General features: G+C 44.6%; 1 protein-coding gene across 2 annotated transcripts in view; it reads left to right on the plus strand.

Moving 5' to 3' along the window:
* CNNM1 (cyclin and CBS domain divalent metal cation transport mediator 1) overlaps nucleotides 1-23,765 on the plus strand; it is a 58,075-nt gene that overhangs the window by 28,507 nt on the left and 5,803 nt on the right. Inside the window, exons 4-8 of one of the 2 annotated variants that reach the window (XM_047825576.1) lie at nucleotides 2,050-2,219; nucleotides 3,924-4,023; nucleotides 4,428-4,475; nucleotides 7,587-7,649; nucleotides 15,814-15,977. In XM_047825576.1, coding sequence (XP_047681532.1) covers nucleotides 2,050-2,219; nucleotides 3,924-4,023; nucleotides 4,428-4,475; nucleotides 7,587-7,649; nucleotides 15,814-15,977 — 545 coding nt within the window. The remainder of the gene's footprint in view (nucleotides 1-2,049; nucleotides 2,220-3,923; nucleotides 4,024-4,427; nucleotides 4,476-7,586; nucleotides 7,650-15,813; nucleotides 15,978-23,765) is intronic. The other variant, XM_047825577.1, reaches the window with a different exon arrangement.

The raw sequence follows: 23,765 nt of genomic DNA on the forward strand, positions 1-23,765 counted from the left end.
CACATACCAATCATTCTTAACCTAACCAGTGTGCAGCACAGACTGAGAACCACTGTCCCAGGGGTTGGGGTGCCTTAGGTAGGGCCACAGGATGCCACGTACTTTTCTTTTTCAGCCCCAGGCCTGATCTTGGGTGGAAGTGAGTACAACTCAACTCTGCTTTTCTCTCCTTTACTCTAGAAAAGAGCTAAAGGAACCACTGCTGCTCTTTTCCCTTCCTCCACCTGCTTCCTGGCAGGAGCCGAGCTCCGTCCTGTTGAAGCTGGGGTGCCCCCAAGGATCTTCCTGTTGAAGAGGGAAAGGCCCTGTCCCACCTAGCCACAAGGCCTGGGGTCCCATAACCTCCTAGGACCAGATAGGCTTGTGACCTTCAAATTCTTAAAATACAGAAGTCAATTGTGAATCTTGAAATCTCTAGAAAGAAAAAAAAAAAAAAGCGAGAGGATCCAAATACAAATTTCTCCTTCTTGTAAAGCAGCTAAAATGTGTCTCTGATCCAGGCCTAATTAGGGTGCTGACTTAGAATGATCACACCCATGACTAAGTTCTGTTGTCAGTTAATCCAACATAGATTTATTGAGAATATAATGAGTGCTAATACTGTTCCGGGTGCCAACAAGTAGAAAAGTTTAAATTGGAGCTTCTTTAAAGTAGTTTTCAACATGTTTTCTGGTTCTGAATACAGATTTCACTACTGTCTGCCTGTTTTCCATCACATCACATCACATCCCATATAATATTTGTTAATATGTAAATGGGGTACAACAGTGCTTCACATTTTTGATAACTTATCCAGTAATTAACTCTCTGTATTATTAACTTGGAATTTCATTTCTTTGTTTTTAAATTTTTTGTTTATTTATTTTTGAGAGAGAGAGAGCGCGCACAGGTTGGGGAGGGGCAGAGAGAGAAAGAGAGAGAGAGAGAGAGAGAGAGAGAGAGAGAGAGAGAGACATAGAATCCAAAGCAGTCTCCAGGCTCTGAGCTGTCAACCCAGATCCCCACACGGGGCTCAAACCCAGGAACTGTGAGATGGTGACCTGAGCAGAAGTAGGACACTTAACTGACTGAGCCACCCAGGCGCCCTGGAATTTCATTTCACTCAACAAATACATGTCCTACAAATAAGCCAGATTGAATTTTCTATATTTCATTTGATCATAGCATTAAAGCCTTTGTTGTTCACATGGCTTACTTATCTGTGCTCTTTTTATCATTACTCTTTCTTCTTAAACCACTGTATTGAGGTATGATTGACATACAAAAAGTGGTTCATATTTAACACAAACAACTTGAGTTTGGAGATAAGTATATACCTGTGAAACTATTCCCACAGTCTATGCCATAAACATATCCACTACCTCCAAAAGTTTCCTCCCACCCTCTTTATTTATTATTATTTTTTATATGTTAGCATCAGATCCTATGCTTTTAGCACAATTTTAAGTATACAGTATAGTATTGCTAATTATAGGCACTAAGCTATGCAGGAGATCTCTACGACTTATTCAGCCTGCATACAAAATTTTGCATCCTTTGACCAATACTTCCCCCAAGTCGCCCTCCCACTAGGCCTGGGCAACCATGCTGTTACTCTCTGCTTCTATGAGTTTGACTATTTTAGATTCATCATGTGAGTGGTATCATACATAGTTGTCCTTATGTGTCTGGCTTATTTCATTTAGCATAATGCCGTCCAGGTTCAACCATGTTGTTGCAAATGGCGAAACTGCCTTCTTTTTTAAATCCACGTACAACTGTAAATAAAATCAAGAAAAAAATAAGTAGCAAAACTGACATTTCCAAAATGGTGACCTGGTTCTCCAGTGTGCCAGCACAGAGATACACTCCCCAGAGGGCATGGCGAAAACCTGAGGCACACACTCAGGTTTAAGAACCACCCTCACCCCTTCCACCTGAGAGAATCACAAGAGCCCTGCCAGCTTGGTGCCCAGGAACATGAATGGAGGTGGCCCTAGATACATGCCCTGGTTTTGCCCATCCTGATTCCTCCACCTGCGATTCTTCCTCCCTCCCTATCTCCCCTAGAGGTGGAACCCTTTAAATCTCTGTACCTTTCGGAGAAGATCCTGCTCCGGCTCCTGAAACATCCCAATGTGATCCAGGAGCTAAAGTTTGACGAGAAGAACAAGAAGGCCCCAGAACACTACCTCTACCAGCGCAACCGCCCCGTAGACTACTTCGTGCTGCTTCTCCAGGTGAGTGGGAAATTTGGAGACCCTCTCAGGGCAGGACAAGGGCATCTCCAGGCTGGAGAGGAATGGCCGTGACTCCCCAGTGCCAGGTTCGAAGACTGAGCTTGCTACTTCAGGGCAAAGCCAGTTGGGGAGGACGTTTGTTCATGACCCACAGAAGGGGCTGAGTATGATTGGCTGGTGTCCTGGGAGTGGTGGGATCTTGATGGCATTTAGTCTAACCAGTCAGCAGTGTCGATGGTGGGGTGGGGTGGGTACTTTTCCAGCAGAGGGGTTCTGTGGCTGAACTTCGAAAACCATTGTCCTATAGAATCCCAAATGCCTCCTTGTCTGCTTAGAAATCCCCAGAAATGGAACTGTCCATTGCCCCCCCTCCCCAACCTGTAGATGATTCTTGTTTAAAGCCCTTCCCTCTGTCACACTGAAATATCACCATATCGGACTCCCACCCACTCCTTGCTCCACTCCCTGGAGGCATTGTGGAACACATCCATTCTCTCTGCCACATGTCAGCCTTTGCACTCTCTCAGATCTTCTCCTCCTTAATAGGACCAGGAAGGGAACTGAAGACCAGATGAAAGAGGTGTGGCATCTTCCTGGTGCTCACATAGGTACCATCGCCTTCTGCCTGAGTGCCTGAATAGGCCTGGTGTAAATACACGTCATGTGTGGTTCCAGCTTGTGACACTGCTGGCTCTCTGGCCTGGCTCCACCCTTAGTGCTGTCACTATTTCCCATCTCTCCTCAACAGAATCTTATGGACCCTAAATATAGTGATTACCTTAAAATCTTAATTAAACTCAATCGACTTAGACATGGCCTCCCTTTGTTACAGTCCACCTACGGCCTGTCTGCTCTGACCCTGTGATGGGCTTCACACGCATCCTTCCAAATAACCTCAATAACATGACCCCCCTTCTCCAAAAGTAGAGATTTTCACTGCTGGAAATCAAGGAGGGTCTTGTTAAATTGTTGATATAACATAATAAACTCATGTAATCTATTTTATGCTTAATGTAAACTTAACCATTTTCAAATAAAAGCTGGAGGGAGTAAAATGTAGTGGCAAGAGTATTGCTTCAGAAATTGGAAAGATCTGGCTTTAAGATTCCAGTATTGCCACTTCCTAACTAACCTTGACCAAGTCATTTAATCTCTCTGAGACTCTAATTGATTCTTCCGCAAACTGGGGATAAAAGCAGTATGGGCCTCATAACGTTGTGGGACTGAGTGAACAAGAATCTATGCGTGTGCATAACACTGTACTGGGCCCATAGACACACACTACATGCTACCCATTAGCTGTCATTATCACTGGTAAGAAACAAGCTCCACACAGAATCAGATTTTGTCTCAACCAGACTTAGAGATGGTCTACTCAGACCCCACTAAACCAGTGGGACAGTTTACAGAGCCCAGGGCTAGCTGGTGCCTGGCCATTCATCATGAAAGGGCCATCATAGCATGCAAAGAGAGCTTGGTTATTCAGGACTGGATGCTCCTTTATGGACTAAGCAGTTAATTTACTGCAAAGGGCTACTGAGGTTGGAGGCACTATTTTTGAAATGAGTCTGGACAGACTTCACATCTCCCTGGGATTAGAACGTAAGTCCACTTGTTATCCAGACAAAAGTGCTTAGGGTCATAGTCAGTAATAGGAGTGGAGGTGCTCGTACACACCCTTAGCACAGTTCCTTCTCTCTCCAGGGTAAAGTAGAAGTGGAGGTTGGTAAGGAAGGCCTTCGCTTCGAGAATGGAGCCTTCACCTACTATGGTGTCCCAGCCATCATGACCACTGCTTGCTCAGGTATTCCTGTTCCCAAGTCTCAGGTTATTGGGGAAGCAATGGAATATTATAGGAAAGAACATCTGGGTTCAAGTCCTGACTCCTCTTAGGGACCCTGAACAAGCCATTTAACTTCCTAGGCTTTAGTTGCCCCCTCTGTAAAATGGGTATGAGTCATTTTTTATTAAGAGAGTTCGTTTGTAGAAGTACATAGTAGACTGTAACATTATCAAGTGTTAGGAGTGGATAGTGGATATTTTTCCATCCAAAAAGACAAGTTTCTTTTGCTTTTTACACTTCCATCTGATCGCCTGGTTTTTGCAGGGTTAATTGGTACTGGGGGTGGGGTGGAAGAGGGGGAATTCCCATAAGAAGGCGTGTTTTCTGAACTGCCTCTGAAACACACTGCATCCTTCTGTCCTTAGATAACGATGTGCGGAAGGTTGGAAGTCTGGCTGGATCCTCTGTCTTTCGTATGTATCTCTCAAACCCCTCCCTCATCTGCCCCCATCGTAGTCCTGCCTCAGCCCACTCTGGGGACCTGGACTGAGCACTTTGAGCCTGGGCTGGGGCTAACACAAATGTTGGCAGCCTCTTTGTAATGCTCTGCCAAGAACACTGCCTCCTGCCAGGTACCCACAGACCACAGGTGCTCAGTTTCTGCGTTTGCAATGTTTTCTGCTGCTTCTCTGCTCATGGGCAAGTGATGAGTGACGGGGAGCAAAGTAAGGGGGGGAGGAGGCGGGGCAGGACACCATGTGTTGTCACATGCTGGGGAATGAAGGCAGGTGTTTGGCGTGCTCTGGTGGAGGTTCAGCCTTTCCTTCTCTGCTGTGATATAATTCACCCACTGGCCTTTATTTGAAAACCCTAGTAAGTCATTGCTGTGTCTGTGGGGTCAGTAGGAAGTGACTGCAAGATCTTAGGATGTAAGTCCCAGGCTGGTGCAATATGTTGCTTATCTACATCTCTTTCCTTGTCACCACATCTTAGCTGGTAGAGAGCTGGCTGCCAGCTGGCTGTGCATGTGAATGGTTGGGGGCTGGCCCAGGGCTGATGGCTGGTCTGTTCTGCCCCTTCTGTGCTCTACCTTCTTGCTGTTTCATGTGTGTAGTTATTGCCCTTGCGTTTAGAAGGCATGGCATTTATTGGAATGTAAGTGTGATCCAGAAAGAATTATTTCTCTAGATTGCCTATTAATTCACTGGTCTGAATTTTGCATTGCTTTCAGCTGTTGGTGTTTACAAAGGTGGCTATTTTAATGCCAAATGGGGTGTTTTCTCTTATTATAAAAGATACTTTACAAAGTGCACTATATCAGTATTTATCAGAGGGTTCCAAAGTTTGATATCACAATCCCTGGGATATGAAAGGTAGATACCATTTTAACACAGAGATACTGAAGAATTGCTCCAAATTACCCAGTGAGTTGATGACACCCAGATACATTCCAGTGTCCAGACTAGTTCACATAGCACAATGAAATACACATTTGAGACCCAACATGTTCCAGAATGCAACTTCTGTGTGGAAAGATTGGAACACTTTACAGTGTAATTCACAACCTAGCCCAGCAGGAGGCTGAAATGAAGTTGAAGTACCTGCCCATACCTAAGACATAGCCCACCATGAGCTGAAGATCTGTAAAATGTAAGATTATATACTTATATAAGCCAACAAATCTCAAGTTTGATGAAGGAAGCTCATCATCTTAGAACAAGAACCCTGGATGGGTGAGGGATGGGCTAGAGGACCAGGTAAATCTTGGTTCTTTAAAGATTTCCATCCATCATATTAGGGATTGCTCAAAGTGGAGTAATTCCTAGGATTCTAAATGTTACTTACCTCTGTTGGCCTTGTTCTGGCTCTTTCAGAAGACCAAAGGAGGTGGAAACAAAGAGCTACATGAGACTTCCCAGCCCACCTAATTTGAATGGCTTTTCTTAAAAAATATATGTGTGTGTGTATATATATACACATGTATATATTAGAAGTAGTAGAAAGATGTTATCTGGTTTCCTCCCTCCCTTTCTTCCTGTCTCTAGTTCTTTCTATCAAAATCCTTCCATTTTATAAGTGAGACAGGAGTAAACTTGCAACACTGACCTCTCCTTCAAAACTGGTTAACTAAAAAGTAGCATTAAACTCTTTCCCTCGCCTCACTTCTGAGCATCTTTATAAATCTTCAGAAGGAAAAAGAAATCGAATTAGCAGTATGGGTATGGAAATATTTTCTGTTGTCCACCCCCCCCCCCAGCCCTCCCCAGTGTGAAATATCTGCCAGGGCCTCCACACCTCACAGTTGTCCCAGATGCGTCCTCAGCCCAGGGATCCAGCCACCTGGCATCTTTCACTGGCCAAGAACGTCAACCTGAAATCAAAGGAGAGCTTAAGGCAGTAAATTCTTATAGGGTCTTGGTCTAGCAAACTACCCCTGTCCTCAAAGCCAGCCTGTAGCTTTGTTAGCCTTTGAAGGAGATAAATGGGATGACAGATTTGCCAGAGCACTCGTCCTGGGACCTATGCCTCAGAATTGAACTTGAGGTTATGAGTAAGTCCCCCTGCTTTTCCTGTGTAGGGCAAAGGGAACACAGCCAGCACTGTCTCCTCTATCTTGGGTCTGATTGCCAAGAACCCAGGAGGACCACAGTGAGCCTAGAACTCTGAAGGAACCAGGCTTGAGCTCAGGGTAGAGGGAACGGCTGCCCACAGGGTGAGGTAGGCAGGGATAGACTGTCTCCCACCTGTTTGGTGGAGTATACATTTAATTTGCAGCCCAGGAAGCTCTAGGATGCTTCTTGAGACTATGGAGTTTCTTATTCCAGTATGTCTCACTACATTAGGAGCCAATATTCTTCGACATCTGGTGTTAGAGTAAATGATTATCAGGTAGGTATAAAGCTCTCCCACTCCCCTGCGTATATGGGTAATTTCAGTAAAATCATCTGGTGCAGCAGATAAGGCTACAGAAGTTGCATGTTTCAGTGTGCTGTTACCTGCAGACTGATTTCATTTAGTCCCCAAGGAAGGTGGCTCTCAGAATAATCGTGTAAGAACACGGAAGACAGATTCCCAGACAGAAACACCCCTCGACCTAGCAATGCACCATTCTTCCCCAGTGCTGTGACCACCGAGGAGCTCCTAGGAGCCTGAGGCAGGAGGATTCCGCTTCCTTAAGGCCGCCCCTTGTAGGAGCGTGCACTTTGCTTTTAGCCTTCCCACAGGTCTGGCAGTTGGGAGAGCCTGGTGCTGATGCGGTGCTGGACTCCCAGTGCATTTGCTGGCTCAGAGAGAATGCTGCATACACACAGTCCCTGCCAGGACACTGCCTGTTCTTGACAGGTCTCATTCCCTCTAAGATTACTGCACATCTTTTGAGAAGACTTTCAACAAACTCTGTTTTATGTTCCTCCTTCTGGAGAGTGACTTTGTGAGAGGATGCAATTTCCCTGTTTTCAGAAGTGGAGAAATGTAATGTTGTGAAGATTCAAGAACAGCATGACTTACACACTTTGCTCTTTGTCTTTCTTTTATGTTTATCTTCCCTTTTGCATCTCACAAATCCTTGGCCCTTGACTCTTTAGTGCCTGTCTCTGTGTCTCGTACCTTCGCCTTCAGCAGAGGGGACTCTCTGGCGGGCTCCCCAGGTAAACATGCATGGGTGTTTCGGGTGTCCGTAGATCCTGTAGGGTTCGCAGGAGGCCTTTGGTCTCTGTCACCATCCTGTGAGAGAACTAGTCTCTCCCAGCAGGCACGGCCATGACTAAGGCATAGCACGCCACACAGGTAACACTCATTTGCACATACAGCCCAGGGATTGCTGGTTCAATCACTCGGGTTCAGCTCCCCGGGATGTCTTTGTGTGTGTACAGGGAGAAATGATGGGCTGAGAGATGGTGTGAGCTTTCTTGTCATTTGTCTGACTGCAAAATGGAAGATGAGGAGTGCAGCAGGAGAGAAACAGAGACAATGGAATACTGTTCTTTATTACTATCTGTTTTTCCTCCACCTTTTGTTCTATGTGGTCTCTGCCTTTAGCTAACCCATCCTCCTCCTCCTCCTCCTCCTCATAATGTTACCCAGTAGCGACCATATTCTCTCTGGCCTTACTCATACAAAGAATATGTGTAAAATTTCAAAACAACTTTTCGTTAGGTTTAACCTCTGTTGTTAATTAAATAAAAGATGCTGGGTTTCTTTTTAACTGGGTCAAGCAGCTCCTCACAGAACTATATAGTAACTCAAGGACTGAGTAGAATGTAATACATCTAAATAAGCAATTAAGTGTTTGTATTGTTTTCATCTCTAGAGGTTGCTCTCTTAGGCTCATGGAGTAAGTAATGACGAAACCAAGAATTTACTTGTTAAAAGTTAGAATGTGAAAACACAGTCCAGTTCCCTGTATCCTCCACATCTGTCTCCCTTATCCCAATGCTACAGTATGATTCTGAGGCCTTACCATAACCTCAGTCATCAAGAATCCAGTTATGTTTTGCTATCTGTACACCCTCAACTTTCAAAAAGGCTATGCCCTGACACCCCAAGCCCCCAAGTTTGCAATTTCAGAAATATTTATGTTGACTCCTGCTTTCTCCCAAATCACATTTTTCCCATCAAAAATCATCTGGTTCCCATGTTTATCTGTACAAGACAAGTCAGTCACCTTCTCAGATTTCACCAAGGTTTCCTCTCTCACTTAATGGTGATCTTCCACCAAGAAATAAAATTTTTCTCACTTTGTGAGAGCTCATGCCTTCATGATGACCATAGGCCAGCTCAGTCGATGTGGGATGCCAGGCTGGTGCCTTCACCAGCTAACTGGTCTGCTTCTGCCTGCCGGCACAATTAGAAATGACCACATCATGGACCTTCAAGATCCTTCACACTCAGGGAGTTTCAGCAAATGAAGAGTGTGTTAGGAAGTTTCAGCCGAAACGGAAGATGCACATTTTTCAACCAAATAGGATCAAAGCAAGGTTGTAGTCTCCTTTTAAATAACCCTCAGTTAACCAGACAAGCCAGTTCATTTTAACTTTCCGGTTAAAGGAAGGTTCACTCTAGTTCATTGATATTTATTATGAAAAACTTGATGGTAACCCAGTTGTCAGACCAAGATGAGGGTGATTCGTTCCTGCTATGTGACACACACCCCCTCAGGAGCTGTTGCTACTTCTAATGCAACCCTGGTTGGCGCCATCTGCCCCTGAGAGCTCTTTTAACCACCCCCCGCATTTTCCATGACTGGCTGTTCAACCCAAAGGAAACTCGTAGGCCACACAGCATGGCCAGCTTCTTCCAACCTTCGGTTTACCTCTGCAGAGTGGAGCAATGACTGTGCAGGAAGAGGAAAGAAAAGTCATGGGTGCCTTGCTTCTCCTTTGATTCTTTCCTCCTCACCTCCTTTCATCCAGTCCCCTTTTGCCTGGCCCCATACTTGATTTATGATCCAGATACAGTTATTTACATATATTATGTCTTACCCCCATCTTACACAGAGGAGATGAGAAATCGTGGAAATCAATAGGGCCTTTAAGTTTAAAAAGAACTCTATCATTTTATTTGATCCCCACAACCACCTTAGGAGATGCGAAGGAATTATTGTTGGAAAACAATAGATAAGGAAACAGGCTCCGAAAACTTAAAGCCATCGATCAGTATCACAGGTGTGGTGACGAGGTGGAAGGGTGAGGACTGGAATCCAAATCTCTCTCTATTTTTTAATTTCACATTTATTTTTTTCAAAATTTACCAATTGTTTTTTATTCTTAACCAAAGTTTCCAATTGGAAAGAATAAGTCACAGGAATCAAAGGCAGAGCATACTCACATGCAGTCAGTGATAGTGTGATAGCGATGTAATGAGACAGATGGTGGCTACCCTTGTGAACACAGCATCAGATATAAACTTGTCATCAGATATAAACTGAATTGTTCACCTGAAACCAGTATAACCATGTGTCAGCTATACTCAAAAAAAGAAAAAAGTTTCCAGTTTTATTGAGACATAATTGACATACAACATTGTGTAAATTTAAGATGTATGTGATATATACGGGTATGTATTGCAAAATTCTTTCTTATTTTAAATCCCAGTGTAGTTAATGTACAGTGCTATATTAGTTTCAGGTGTACGATACGGTGACATGTGGCATTTAAGAAACAACAAATGAGCAAAGGGAAAAGAGACAAATCAAGAAACAAACTCTTAACTATAGAGAACAGTTCAGCTGATGGTTAACAGAGGGGAAGGGGTGAAGGAAAGAGGGAAATAGGTGATGGGGATCAAGGAATGCACTTGTCTTGATGAGCACCTGGTGATGTATGGAATCCAAGTCTTCTAGGTCCCGCTCTCCTATTGTCTGCACCTGGCTGCCCCTCTGAACATGGGCATTTTGTGCCCCCTAGAGGGCTGTGACTTATTAGCATTTTGAAAGCAGTTGTGCTAATGAATTATGGTGCTCACAGTGGATGGAGGCTACCAGTCCCTGTGCCAAATATTGCCACCGTTGTCCATAGCAGTTTCTTTCTATTTGAACTTTAGGTTTGAAATAAGGAGAGCGGAGTGGTTTTGTGCATTGCTTGCAGTGCGTGATGTAGTTAGCCAGCTTTGCAGGTGCTTTCATTTAAAAAGTAAACTTCTGATCAACCCACTGAGAGTACACGGCTCCATTGCAGTTACCATTCCCTCTCCCCAGAGTCATCCATTTTTTCTTTCCTCAGGGGAGATGATTTTGAGTTCCCCATGACAATCCTTCCAAATCCACAAAAGCACAGAGGCAGGAGAGAGGTCAGAAGCAAGGAGTCTTTTTCAGTGTTCAACTGACCATCTGAAATGCGCTTTGAGATCGATGGGGACAGTTTCCTCCCAGAATATATAGGGAGTCTCTAAAAATAATCCTTTTACTTTGTGAAATGTGGTAAGTGGAAATATTCCTTTGGTTTGGCTTTTGTGTAGTAAACATTTGGGAACCATTAAAGCTCCATGTAATGTGAGCGAGTTCATCTGGGCTCCTAACTCGGGCTGATTTGCAGAGTTCACATTATAGCTCTGACAGAGAGCTTTTGGCATTTGGTTGTCTGATGTTGAATATTACCCCAGAATGATGAATTTTAATATTCCTAGTTTGTACTATTCTAGGTCTATGTAATTAAGCTCCCCATCCAGTTTGGGGAACACAGATGGCCCATGGCACAGTGACCATGACCAAAGAGGGCTGTTCCCCCTTACCCCTCACTCATGCTCCAAAAGATAGAAGCAGGAAGCCACTGAAGCCTACTTTCCCCTTGGATCCCCAGACTGAAAAGGGAAGTGGGGTATTCTTCTGTATCATGGGCTCTGCTCCAGGTACAGGTGTCATGAGTGAGGCAAGTGTCCCAGAGCTGTGTATAGAGTCATGGGGCCCCATCTATCGGTGCAGAGGAGATTCCATCCAGCCCCAGTTACAGTGTAAAGTCCTCTTCTGCCCCCTCTCCAACCCCACACCCAATTTTACCCCAGGGCCTTCTCCACCCAACCTCAATAACTCTAGCTTACTATCTAGGACAGATATCCCTTGTAGACTTACCATGAAAAGGCTGTAGGAATGAGGTCTATCACACTTCTCCCCAGCACTTAGGAGTCTAGAGCAGAAAACCCTGCTCCCCACCACCCAGTCTCTCCAGGGCCAGCTCGAGGGTGTAATATAATAGCAACCGTGAACAAGGGATATGTTGGCTGTTCCCTCCTGTTGAGGGATTCTGTGGTCAGTTTTATGATCACTGTTTGATCAGTCCCCTCTTAGACCTCTCTGACTGTAGTTAGGATTTTCCTCTTTACTCCCCCAACTGGGCCCCTGCTCTTAGGAAATGCCAAGGGGAATTATACAACTTGAACTAGTTTGCCATGCTGCTGGGGCACTCGTCTGTTACTGATTTCTTCTCTTTTTTTTTATTAAAAGCATTTCCATTCCCCTTGCTCAGAAACCTCTGAGTGTATGTGCACAATTACCAAGATGCCGAGTCATCAGCATCCTACCTATTGAGGAATGTCAGGCTCTGGGACACGAAAACATTGATCTTGCACAACACTCAGATGAGCTGGGACTTTCTTTGTCATGAAATGAGGGCTCTTTTCCTTTTAAAAATTGCTTTTATAGGCCTGACCTTTGTAAGACAGTTGTATCTTTTGGTGTTGGGAATCCTTTGGGATTTTGAATAAACCTTCAATAGCATTGTTCTGACTTTAAAAAACAAAACAAAACATGTTTCTCCTCCTAGCCCAACTGCGATCTTGCTTGCATGTGACGTGTGGTCCCTGTGAGTGACAGCAGAGTGGCAATGAGGACAAGAGCCCTGGGGGGAACGGGGATATAGTGGTGGCCCCTGTGTCCAACAGTGTGAATGTGGTTCAGGCAGAACCTTCTATGGATGGAAGTGGTCTAGTACATAGATGGGCCTGTGTTTCTCTGCCATCCTTCTGGAATGTGCCTGGGATTGTGATATAAGGGATGAGGCTGTGGAACAGCAAATGTGGGGTATGTCAAGAATGTGTCCCACCAGGCAAAGTGGATGGTTATCGTGGAGAGATGGTTATTTCTCAGGGAGGCTGCATCTACAGCCCTGCTCACACTCTGTCCCCTTGTTCCAAATGGACTTGAGGTAAGGTAGGGTAGGGTACTTGACCACCAGGTCAGGGTAGGGTTTTCCACACTCCACCCACACGACAAAGAAGTCCCCCTCCTGCAGGACTGCTGGCCCTGCTTTTCCACAGCAGCTCCCCTGAGGAAGCACCATCGACTTACTTAGCAGCCACCACCCCAGAAAAGCCACAGAGGGTCTGGCCACACCAGAACCCATCAGCTTGTTTTCAAGGGCCCAGAACAAGAAATGAAATGCATATTTATTTTTCTGCCCAATCACCTGGGTGCTTTGCTCTGTTCTTTGTGGCACCACCACTGTCCTTCTCAGTCCTTGGTCACTGTGGAGGGGGGTCTGGCCTGCCATCAGCCAGTGGATAGGTAGGGCCCTAGAGACCTGAGTCCAGGATTCCTGGTTTCACATGCTTTTATTAAACAGACAAAGTCCTCATTTTCCCTGTGGCCTCTTCCTCGAGTTACTGGGCCAAAGCCTGAGGCCTCTTGGTACCCTGGATTCTCACTGCCCACTCTCTGACTCTCTCCAGCTACAGTTTTGGAGTGTCCTTCTATCCACCCCTAGCTTCTTGGAGAAGTCAACTTCCCCAGAATGGCTTTAAGTTGCAAAGGAAAGGCTTTCTAATCCAGGATGATTTGAGAGCTCTGAAATCTTTTTTTAAACAAAATTTAGATTCTAAATAAAACCTCTTCAGTGGACCCTTAGGTGCTGATTCATTTATTCTGTACATTTTTATTGAGCACCTACTCTAGGCCAGGCACAGTGCTAGGTACTGGGTGTACAACAATGACCAGAAAAGACCAGGTCTTTGCCTTCACGGAATTTAGCACTGAACTGAGTAGACGTAACAAGTACAAACACATGATGAATTAAAATGTGTGAAAAGTACTTTGAAGGAATGAACAAGGGACAGTGATAGAAGAAAACAGGAAACCTCAGTTCGGCCAAAGTCTTCAGAGAAGTTGGCTTTCAGCTGAGACCTAATGACTGAGAGCCAAGCAGTGGGGGTGGGGGTGAAAGGGGCAGGGTGGGCAGTAGAAATGCCATCCTCTGAGGTGGCGAGGGAAGGGGAACACTTGCATGGTTGAGAGGAGCAGAGCAAGCAGGGGAGGGGAAGAGAGTTCCCAAGATGAGACCAGACAGGAAATCGGGAGTCAGGTCATGGGGGACATTAGGGATGAAGCAAGGAATTTAGATTTTATTCAGACTAAATAAAAGAAAGCTTATTTAATGTGCTTCTGGCAGCTGAGGTGATCATAAGCTTATAAGCGGGGAGATGGGACTGTGGTCCAGGTAACTGGGACTTGAGTGGGGACAGACATAGATGCCCAAGGGCTTATTATGTCAGAAGTAGAGGTGAGAGGGCCTGGTGTGGGACTGGGGAGCGGCAGGAGTCAAGGGCACCCCCCAGGTTCCTGGTATAAGTGACAGAATATATGTAAAGGGCACTTACTGAGAAGGGGAGGCTGGAAATAAAATCCTCAATTCTATAATCCTATCAAGGCAGCGATTGTTATGGCTCTAATGAGAAAAAATGATTCAGCCTATTGTTATTTTACCCTTTGCACTAGTTTGCCAGACAACAATAACAGCTTGCAGCTAAACAGACCATCAACCCTCAAGGACTCGGCTCCAAATACATGCTAATCAATTATCTTGATTGATGGCACCATTATCTCAGGAGACAGAATTAAATTCCCGAGGTCCTGCCCTAGAAGAACAAGGAGCGGAATCTCTGAGGAAGCGGACTCTGCATTTGAGCCCCTGAACTAAATCTGTCAGGAGAGGCTGACGGCACACCCTCCCCTTTCTGGGAAGAAATGCAGAGTGGCATTTGTTGGGAAGCAGAGGGGTGGAGGGGGCTTGACAGTCTCTCCTTCAGGTTTATTCTGCGGTTGAGATTCTGCTAGGGTCACCACAAGACCCTCTCTTCCATTGATCTGGGGAAGATAGTTCACACAATCCATTTTGAAACCAAGTGATGTGGTCTTAATTGAACTTTCCCTAGGAATGGTTCTTGAAAGTGGTTAAAAAAACAAAAAAGCAAAACAAAACAAAACAAAACAAAACTGACTCTGAACATTGAGATGCCTTTGGCAGAAGTCCGGGGGGTTATTCCAGTATTCTGTTCCCCCACCCCCACTTAGGCCTAGATGGAATCCTGCCCTAGACACACTTTAGAGGACCCCCGTTTAGTCCTTCTTAGTCCCACCCCTCCGTGTAGGTGAGGAGTTCATAGGGCCAAAGAGATGTGCCCACTGAGAGCCCTTGTTCTTCCTTCAGGACCACATTTCAGATACAGAATCCTGAAATTCCTCACCTAAACCTCCCGGTGGGGGCAAGGTGGGGTGGGTAAGGAGGCTGGGAAGCCCCTAGGGTAGGGGCCATTTGTCCCCATACAACCCTGTTTTATGTTTTATATTTTAGCAGAAAACTCTAAGGAGTTGGAGTTGGCCTTCCAGGTTATGTTACGTTACGTTACGTTACGTTACGTTACGTTACGTTACGTTACGTTACGTTATATTATGAAGGTATAGTTGTCAAGGACAAGGATAGAACAGATTTTAACAGTTTATTCATGTGATTTGAATAGGTACCCATGTGATTGAATAGGTCTGTGGGTCTCCGTTTGTCCAGTGTCCTGACAGTGTTAGGGCAGACCTGAGTTATCCCTGCCAAAATGGCTCACCATGGCAAGGGTTGGTTCTATGTGCTGTCAAACCCAAGGCCTTCGCCTTTGTAAAATAAGGTTCGTGAACAGAGTTTATATCCTGATAGAGGATCTCATGCTTTGGAGTAGCTAACCACGCTCACAGCTCGGTCCTCATCTCCAGCACTTAACCCAAAGACCAGAACTGAGAAAGGCTGTGTACCCCTCTGCCCCAGCCCCTCCCTGGTGGACGTTGTGGGGAGCAGGAGGAGCCTGCGCAGAGTGGAGCCGTGAGTTCCTGTAACAAACTGAGCATCTGGGCTCTAACGGGAAGGGTGAGGGCCTGGTTCTACCGCCGCCTAGAAGTCCTGTGGGCCCTTAGTAAACAACACCTCTCTCTCTCTCTCTCTCTCTTTCTCTCTCTCTCTCTCTCCCCCTCCCTCTCCCCATCGCTCTTTCTGTTCTCCTGTCTTTTCTCCCCACCCGCCTCTCCTTGCCTTTTCTCCCTCACCTCTCCCTCACTGTCTGCAGTAAACCGGTCCCCTTCTCGCTGCAGCGGGTTGAACCGCTCTGAGTCTCCAAACCGAGAGCGCAGTGACTTTGGGGGGAGCAACACCCAGCTGTGCAGCAGCAGCAACAACCTCTACACTCCCGACTACTCAGTGCACATTCTCAGCGATGTGCAATTTGTGAAGGTAACTGTCCCAGGAGGGCCATCCCCGGCTTGCCAGCCGGCTGGGGAAGCAGGACAGGATGTGCAATCCAATGCGCCAAGATAACGCTGGGTGCTAATTGTTCCCTGGCTTTACAAGGGCCCTGTTTTCGGTTAGCTTGATTACTAATTTGTCACTCTTTTAAGATCTCCTGATCCCCATTTTTTGTGTGGGGAAACTGAGGCATAAACCAGTGCGGAATTAGGTTGCCTGAGACAAGTTGCCAGTGAACTGTTTCTTTTGAACCCCCTGCCATTGCCACCAGGTTGATTTGTTTTTCCGAGATAAATTTGCAGGTGATTAATAAACCAAGTATATGGAAGAAACCATGCTGTGATTTTCCATAAGATAGTATATTTTTATGTCTTTCTGTTTCAAGTCTAAAATGCAATTTGGCAGGTATGTTAAGCAAAAACCCTTTGTGTAACCATTACACCCTTAGCAATCACTGAGCTCAGTGGAGCTCGGAACATCCATCACTTTGCACATGCAGGAGAGAGAGGCCACAGTGCTCATTGCCTTGTAGTTAAAGGGTAGGGGGGCCATTGCTTCATACCTCACATTAAGATTGGTATTGCACAGAAACCTTCTAAAATGTCCTCCTTCTCGTGCTTTGATAGGTTTTATTTGCTAGCATTCTGCAAACTGTTACATGCCTGGAGTGAGCCCCATTTATCCAAGTCCAACAAAACACCCAATGAGTTGAGTTGGTATATCTTGTCCAGTCGCAACCTGGATTATGAGAGATATATTTATCACAAAGGAGGGAGGAGGTTCTCTCCTTCTGTCCAGAACACAAGCTCTGATAATTTGAGAGCAGTGTGCACTGCCTGGCTTTCTGTGTTCCAGAACTCTGCAGATACCCTGAGGTGAAGATAGAAACATAAAGATAGAAAGTTACCAAAGGGAGGGGCTGAGCCTGGAAGGTGGGGTGGGATAATAACTGTTTGTGGGGTGCTCTGTGCATGCGCTTTGGGACTCCTTTGTCTGAATGATCCAGGTGGTCTGATCACCACCCTGTCAGGTAGGTACTACTGTCATAACCATTTTAGACATGAAGACATTGGAGCTTGAGGAGTTTAAGTTCATATGGCTGGTGAGTGGCAGAGCCAAGCTTTGGAATTCAGTCTCTCTGTCTCCAGAGTCCAAACCCTCAAAACCCCAGTCTTTAGGAAGAGTTGTGGGAAATCAGAGTTGAAGGAACCCCAGGAAGAAATAACTTGTGGCAACTAACCCAGCAATACTCATGGGTGTGTGTGACTGGGGACACTTAACAAATCTAATGTGACACTAAAGTTAAACCTCAGAAAACTAAAGTCCATGATTCTCCTCCCTGCCTCCTTGTCCTGAAGCCCTCTCATTGCAGGCCTTCCTCAGAAGTGGAGATAGGAAAAAAATGAGAACAGAGAAACTCTACTGGGCTAGCTCTTCCTGGTTGGTAGTACTGGTCACACGGTTTGTGGAAAAAGAACTTGAAAGTCACAATATGAGTAAGCGGTTCAACAAATATTGACTGAATACCTACTCTGTGCTTGATATTGACAAGATACTATGGTGAACAAGACCATAAGCTCCTGCCTTCCTAGAGTTTCTGTGCTAGGAGGGGGACAGAGAGAATAAACAAGTAACCGCATCATGAAGAACCTAATTTCAGGTAGTGATAAAGGCTAGGAAGGTAACAAACAAGGTAGTGGGATAAACAGTGATTGGGCAGAGCTGGCAAGGGGTTTCCTTTAGGAATGGTTATCAGAGCAGACTGACAAAACGACATTTTTTCTGGGACCTGAAAGGGGAGGGGAGGAGAATGTTCAAGAGAGAAACCACAGAGGCAGGAAAGAGCTCGGTGGTTCGTGGATCTGAGTGCTGGTACGCAGCGTGCAAAGACAGAGGCCAGCATGAAATGACAGTGGACGGTCAGCAGCAATGTTGTCTGGCATCCTTAAGCCAGAGGAAGGCACTTAATTCTACTATAAGTGCACTGGCAATTTTCAATTAAGTTTGTTTCTTAGGTCTTCGCATTTGTCTTAGTTCAGGCTGCCATAACAAATAGTCATAGACTGGGTGGCTTAAACAACAAACACTTCTTTCCCACAGTCCTGGAGGCTGGAAGTCCAAGTTCAAGGAACCAGCAGATCCAGTGTCTGGTGAGAGCCCACATTCTGGTTTGCAGATAACCATCTTCTCCTTGTATCTTTACATGGGGGAAGAGACAGAGACAGGAAGCAAGCTGTCTTCCTATTAGGACACTAATTCCGTTCGCAAGCACTCCACCCTCAGGACCTAACTTCTTCCAAAGGCGTCCCCTCCACATGTCATCTCGCTGGGGGTTAAGATTTCAGCATAGGAATTTGGGGCGGGGAGCGACATAGACTTTCAGTCCCTAATGTTATTTACATCCTAAGTTTAGGAAATCAATATGAAGATTTTGCTTGCTGGTTTGGGGAGGAGAATGAATGAGAATTTGAGGCATCCTATTTAATGATCAACTGGTGAGCCCAGAGTTTTCTGGAACATGTCTAGGTGTGCCTGGATTGGGGAGCACTTTCAGGGGATGTATTGGACAGCTCCACAAAGAGGAATGTGTTAAGATGAATACCTGGCATGGAGTTTGTAAGGATTTTCTTGAAACTTACAGATGAGCTCATGGATATCCATGCCTAGAACATAAAGAAAGGGGACATTCTACAGCTAATGAGGAACATAAAAGGGAAGTGTCTTTCCTGATGTTGAGAACCCCAAACCCGAGGTCAGTTCTCAGGTGCAGGTGTCATCCTTTTGGTCAGGCCAGAGGACTTTGCTGTGACCCAGGGCGGCTAAGTGGCACAGAACATGGTCCCTTTTCCCACCTCGACATGTTGACATTGAGAAGACTAAATGTCAAAAGTAGAAGTTGAGGGGAGGTTAGAAACCAATTAAAGTATTATTCAGAAACCTCCTTCAAATCCTTGCCCCAGTCTCTTAAAAACTTCAATTGTAACAATTCTATAGAAGGGAACTTTGGGAGTTCAAGCTCTTGTTTGAACGTGCACTTGTTTGTTTTATTTTGGTACTGGTTTTCTCTTTAAAAAAAAAAGTAATATATATATATACACATATATATATACTTATATATGTGTATAATAATATATATATACTTATATATATGTATATATAAGTTAAGTTGATGCCTTAGACTAAAGTTGAAAATTCCCTTCTGCTGATGTAATAGACTTGTTAGGGCTGCCCTTTTATTCCCCTCACCCACCTGCCCCCCTACCTTTTTAACAGAGGGGGAGCTTTTGAGGAAGCTAAAGACTGTTGAAGAGAGGTGTCCTCACAGCCCAGGCTCCTGTGATTGGCTGCATGGAGAGCTTGCAAGGGGTTTTCATGTCCAACAAAAGTTCCAGAACGTTATTAAGTCCAGAAGTAATTTGACTTTAAGATAAGCTTCAAAATTAGAAAGTTGTATCTAACGATTATCTGGGAGAGATATTAAAGCCACGATTAGTCATAGTTAGTAAATTATGAATGAAGGTACCAAAGAATCCTTATAAATTTTTAACAATGCTTTTGGTAAATATCATCATTACACTAAGACTATTTGGCCGATGTCTTATAGTCTAGATTGTGTAACCGTGACCAAAATGCCCCATCACCATCTGGTGGCAGAATCCCTAAATTGCAAGATGGTGTTGTGAGAGATGAACTTCATTAAATGATAGGAGTCATCACACTGGTTGAAGGTTAACTTCTGGACACGTTGGCTGCCAACTCAAAATGTCCAAAAGTGTACAGTTACTTCGGTTAGTTTCAAGGTAAACAGGTCTCCATTCCTTTGTAATTTAGAGGATGCTTGAGTTCCTAACTGGCTGCTGTGTAAGAGAAGACAATTTGAACTCAAGCTGCACTAAGAAATGCCTGTATCTACAGTAATAAAGAGAGAATAAAAACATGTTGGCTTTTGAGCAGTGGTTTGACTTCCTCAATGAGCCAATCAGTAGGTTGAGCATTAACGAGGGATCTAGACACCAGTGGCTATACTAAGAAATGTAAAACATATCTTCTGCCTAATGAGTTTAAAATCTAGTAAGAGAGAAGAAATGTAGGTTAAGCAATAGTGACCAAAGCAGGGTAGTATCTAATTGATTAAGAGTTTGTGTGACACTTATTTTAAGCACTGTGTTGCTGCGAATGGACCAGACCTTTAAGAATTAGGAAAGAACAGGAGGAGGGATACCAATAAACAGGCATATGGAAGATGAGTAAGCACAGTGCATTCAAGGGAGTGTGAAGAGAGAAGCTGGGCTGGCCCAGTGGTTCTGCGTGTGCGAGCAGCGGGAGCACCATTGGGCACAAGGCCGGATTATCAGAACTGGGCAGAGAGATTCAGGTTGATCTGCTAGACCTCTGCTGCCCAACATAGTAGCCAGTAGCCACATGGGGCTGCCAAACACACTGTGGTCCATCCAAGTCAATGTGCCGTGCATGCAAAGTACACGTTGGATCCCAAGGACTTAGTACAAACACAGAATGCAAAATTCCTCATTAATACTTTTATATTGATTCTGTGTTGAAGTGAAATTGTTTTGGATATGTTGGCTTAAACGAAACACTATTAAAATTAATTCCCTCTATTTGTTTTTACTTATTTTTAATGTGACAAGAGAGTTTTCAATTACTTATGCAACTCATTATATTTCTATTGGACAGTACTGTTTTAGATAGTAAGAAATTCTCACATGGTTGAACAAGAGAAGCAAGGTGATGAAAAGTGATGCTTGAATCAAAAATGTGAAAAAATAGTAACAATAAAAGAACTGAATTTAAAAAAAATAGTAATGCTTGAATCTAGAAAATGCAGCTGGTGAGAGGTTGTTTCCTGAACACATTTTCTAGAGTGGTGCTTTATCAACAATTTCTTTCAAGGTGACAGATTGACATGTCAGTAGTTTATGATTATGGGTTTTTTTAATATATATATTTAAAAAGAGGAAGCATTGTGAAAACAAGGCTGTGAGACTTAGGGAGAAGGTAACTAGTGGGTAGTACCTTTCCTTCTATACAACCATCCACCAACAGTATAGGCCCGCCCCCAACCTCTGCCCCTACCCCTGTACTGGGCAACCACCCTGCTCCCCCTATGCAGAACCATGCTTCTTCCCTCTAATGTTAGGTCCTAGCTGTAGCTGTCTGAATCTTCCCTCTGACATCATTGACAAGTGGTTATTTAACATCTGTGTGAATGCCTCCACGACACGGAACTCAGTACCTTATAAGGAAGGAGTACATTTACTCAGGATTGTTACCAGATGTAATGCTTTATTCCCAGCTCGTTCTTTTGCTCCAGAACAATGCTTAAAGAGGGTTAGAGTTCCCGGATCCTTGCTCCCAGGTTCCTGAAGGGACATATCACTTTTTCTTAAGAACAAAGAGAGAATGGTACAGCTCACTGTGCATGTGGCCTGGACAGAACCTGTCCAGAAATAAACTAAATACAGCACTTGCAACACTCCTGAGAGGCTTCTAGCTTGGGCAGAACAGCTAATGTCCCAACTGAGCCCATAAATCCATCTCACAGTCAAACAAGAACACACCCCCTTCCTTCTCCCTTCCTCCCATCTTCCCTTCACTCATCATCTCTGCCTCTCCATCTTCCTTTTGTCATTGTCCCTACTTGGAATCTCCTTCCTTCCCCTACTTTGTCTTTCACTTTATTTTCTTAGTTATGGATTTACTTCCCTAAGACCTCATCCTGCCTTGACAACACCTCCACTCACTCCTACTCCGGGGGCAGAGGGACCATTGCTCCTGCCCCTTCCCCACCTCATGATGTGCCATGCACAGCTTAGATGAAATGAGATGATGATAGATTTGATGCCTTTCTTCGAAATGTATGCCCATTATAAAGTTAACTTGTGAGAGATCGATGTGGATGTGTTTTAAACAGTCATTTCTAACAGTTGGATGGCAGGTTCAGTGGCGTTATCTCATTATCACTGGGCCTCTGTTACAGGCCAGCTTGAAAGTGGCAACACTGGGACTAAACTAGAAGCCAAATCTAAACTAGTTAACCCAAAAAGAGTAATATCAAGTACTCTGGTGAGCTTATCAAGAGTCGTTTAGGAAATGTTTCTGTCCTTTAAGCCAGAAGAACCTGTAAGACTCTAAAGAAAGCTCCACCTTTGGGAAGCCCATGGACACATTAGAGAATTGGGTTTGATGGTGACACTGGTTCCAGTTGTGTGCCAGCTGGCTTTCGGTCATCAGATGCCTATAGACCCCAAGCTACAAAGCAGTTATTGGGACACCTCCTCTAAAGGATTGTAAAAGACAGCCTAGTGCAGCCAGGCACACCCACTCACAGTGCAGAGCCCAGGCTGAGATCGTTGTCCCTGAAGAGCAAGACTAAAGGCCTTTAAACTACAATATCCAGGTTACAGGGGCACCATTGTTAGGCTCTGGAGTTTCTCCCTCTGAAAACTTGGAGCTTCATAGTCTCACTTCCCCTGCCACCTCCCTGGCTCCCATGAGTGAATAGCACTTTCCCAGGCAAAACCCATACAGTGGAGACAGTGCCCTGGCTAGGACTCTGAAAGCTTGCTAACTGTCGAACTTGAGGCAATCCCTCAACATTTCTGGACCTCATTTTCTTATTTGTAAAATGGGGATCAAAAGAGCCCTCATGCCTACCCAACACAGTCACTATGAAGAGCAAAGGGGTAACACATACCCAAGTGCTCTGTAAGCCATAATATACCCTATGGATGGAAGGTTCCACCCTCCTATCCCAACCTCTACCTGCAAGAGCAAGCTCTTATGGGTTAGTAACACTAGCACTAGACCTCCCACCCACATCCTAAAACCTAATATCCGTTCCATCTCTTTTATGAAATTGATAGCACTTCCAGTAATATATATGATTCCAAAAATGATATATAATATTTTAAATAAGAAATTAAAAAGAAATTGCAAACCAATTTGGTGAAAAAGCAATAAGGCATGAGTTTGTTACTGTAAGTAAATAATAAATTTATCTGTGAGCTTCCTGGTCCTAAAAGCAAAGAGGGCAAACGTAGTGGACATTTGTGTTCTCATCAAGTATATCATTTTTCTAGAGAAAGGAACTTTTTCCTGGCAGTAATTTCTTGAAGTATTTATCAAATGGATTACTATAGGACTATGGAAGACATCAGAAAAAAATAGTACATATTGGCCTCATCTGCAAGTTTTGCCAGTTTATGTTCTTCATATGGAGCTTTTTTTTTAGTTCAGCCCTGTATGCAACCTGGGGGTCCACTATGAAAATCAAACATCAGTGAAGGCAACTATTAAGGGGAGTGTAGATAATAATTGGTTACAGGGGCATTTCCAAGAGTCCAGAGCATTGGACTCACCCGTGGTGTGCATTGGGATCACCTGGGGAGCTTTAAATAATCCAGATGTCTGTGCCCCACTCTCAGAGATTTGGATATAATTGCTTAAGGGTGTTGCCTGGGTATCAGGATATCTTAAAGCTTCCCAAGTGATTCAAATGTGCTGCCAAGGTTGAGAACCACTGTCCCGGGAGGCATGAATAATTAGCGTGTCACTTTGATCCTTTCTCTGAAACACTGCAAGTCCCTGAACCATCAGTATGGGCAGCATCACAGTCAATTGATGGTGAAATCTCTAATACACGCCTGATGTTCTGTGATTGACTCAAGGTAAGGTTTTAGTCTGAGGGTAGGCTCCAGAGTTGATATCTCTTGGGGAAATTTTGGAACCTGATTTCTCACTTCCCAACAAGGGGGC

This window comes from Prionailurus viverrinus, chromosome D2 (assembly GCF_022837055.1).
Source record: "Prionailurus viverrinus isolate Anna chromosome D2, UM_Priviv_1.0, whole genome shotgun sequence".
Classification (NCBI taxonomy): domain Eukaryota; kingdom Metazoa; phylum Chordata; class Mammalia; order Carnivora; family Felidae; genus Prionailurus; species Prionailurus viverrinus.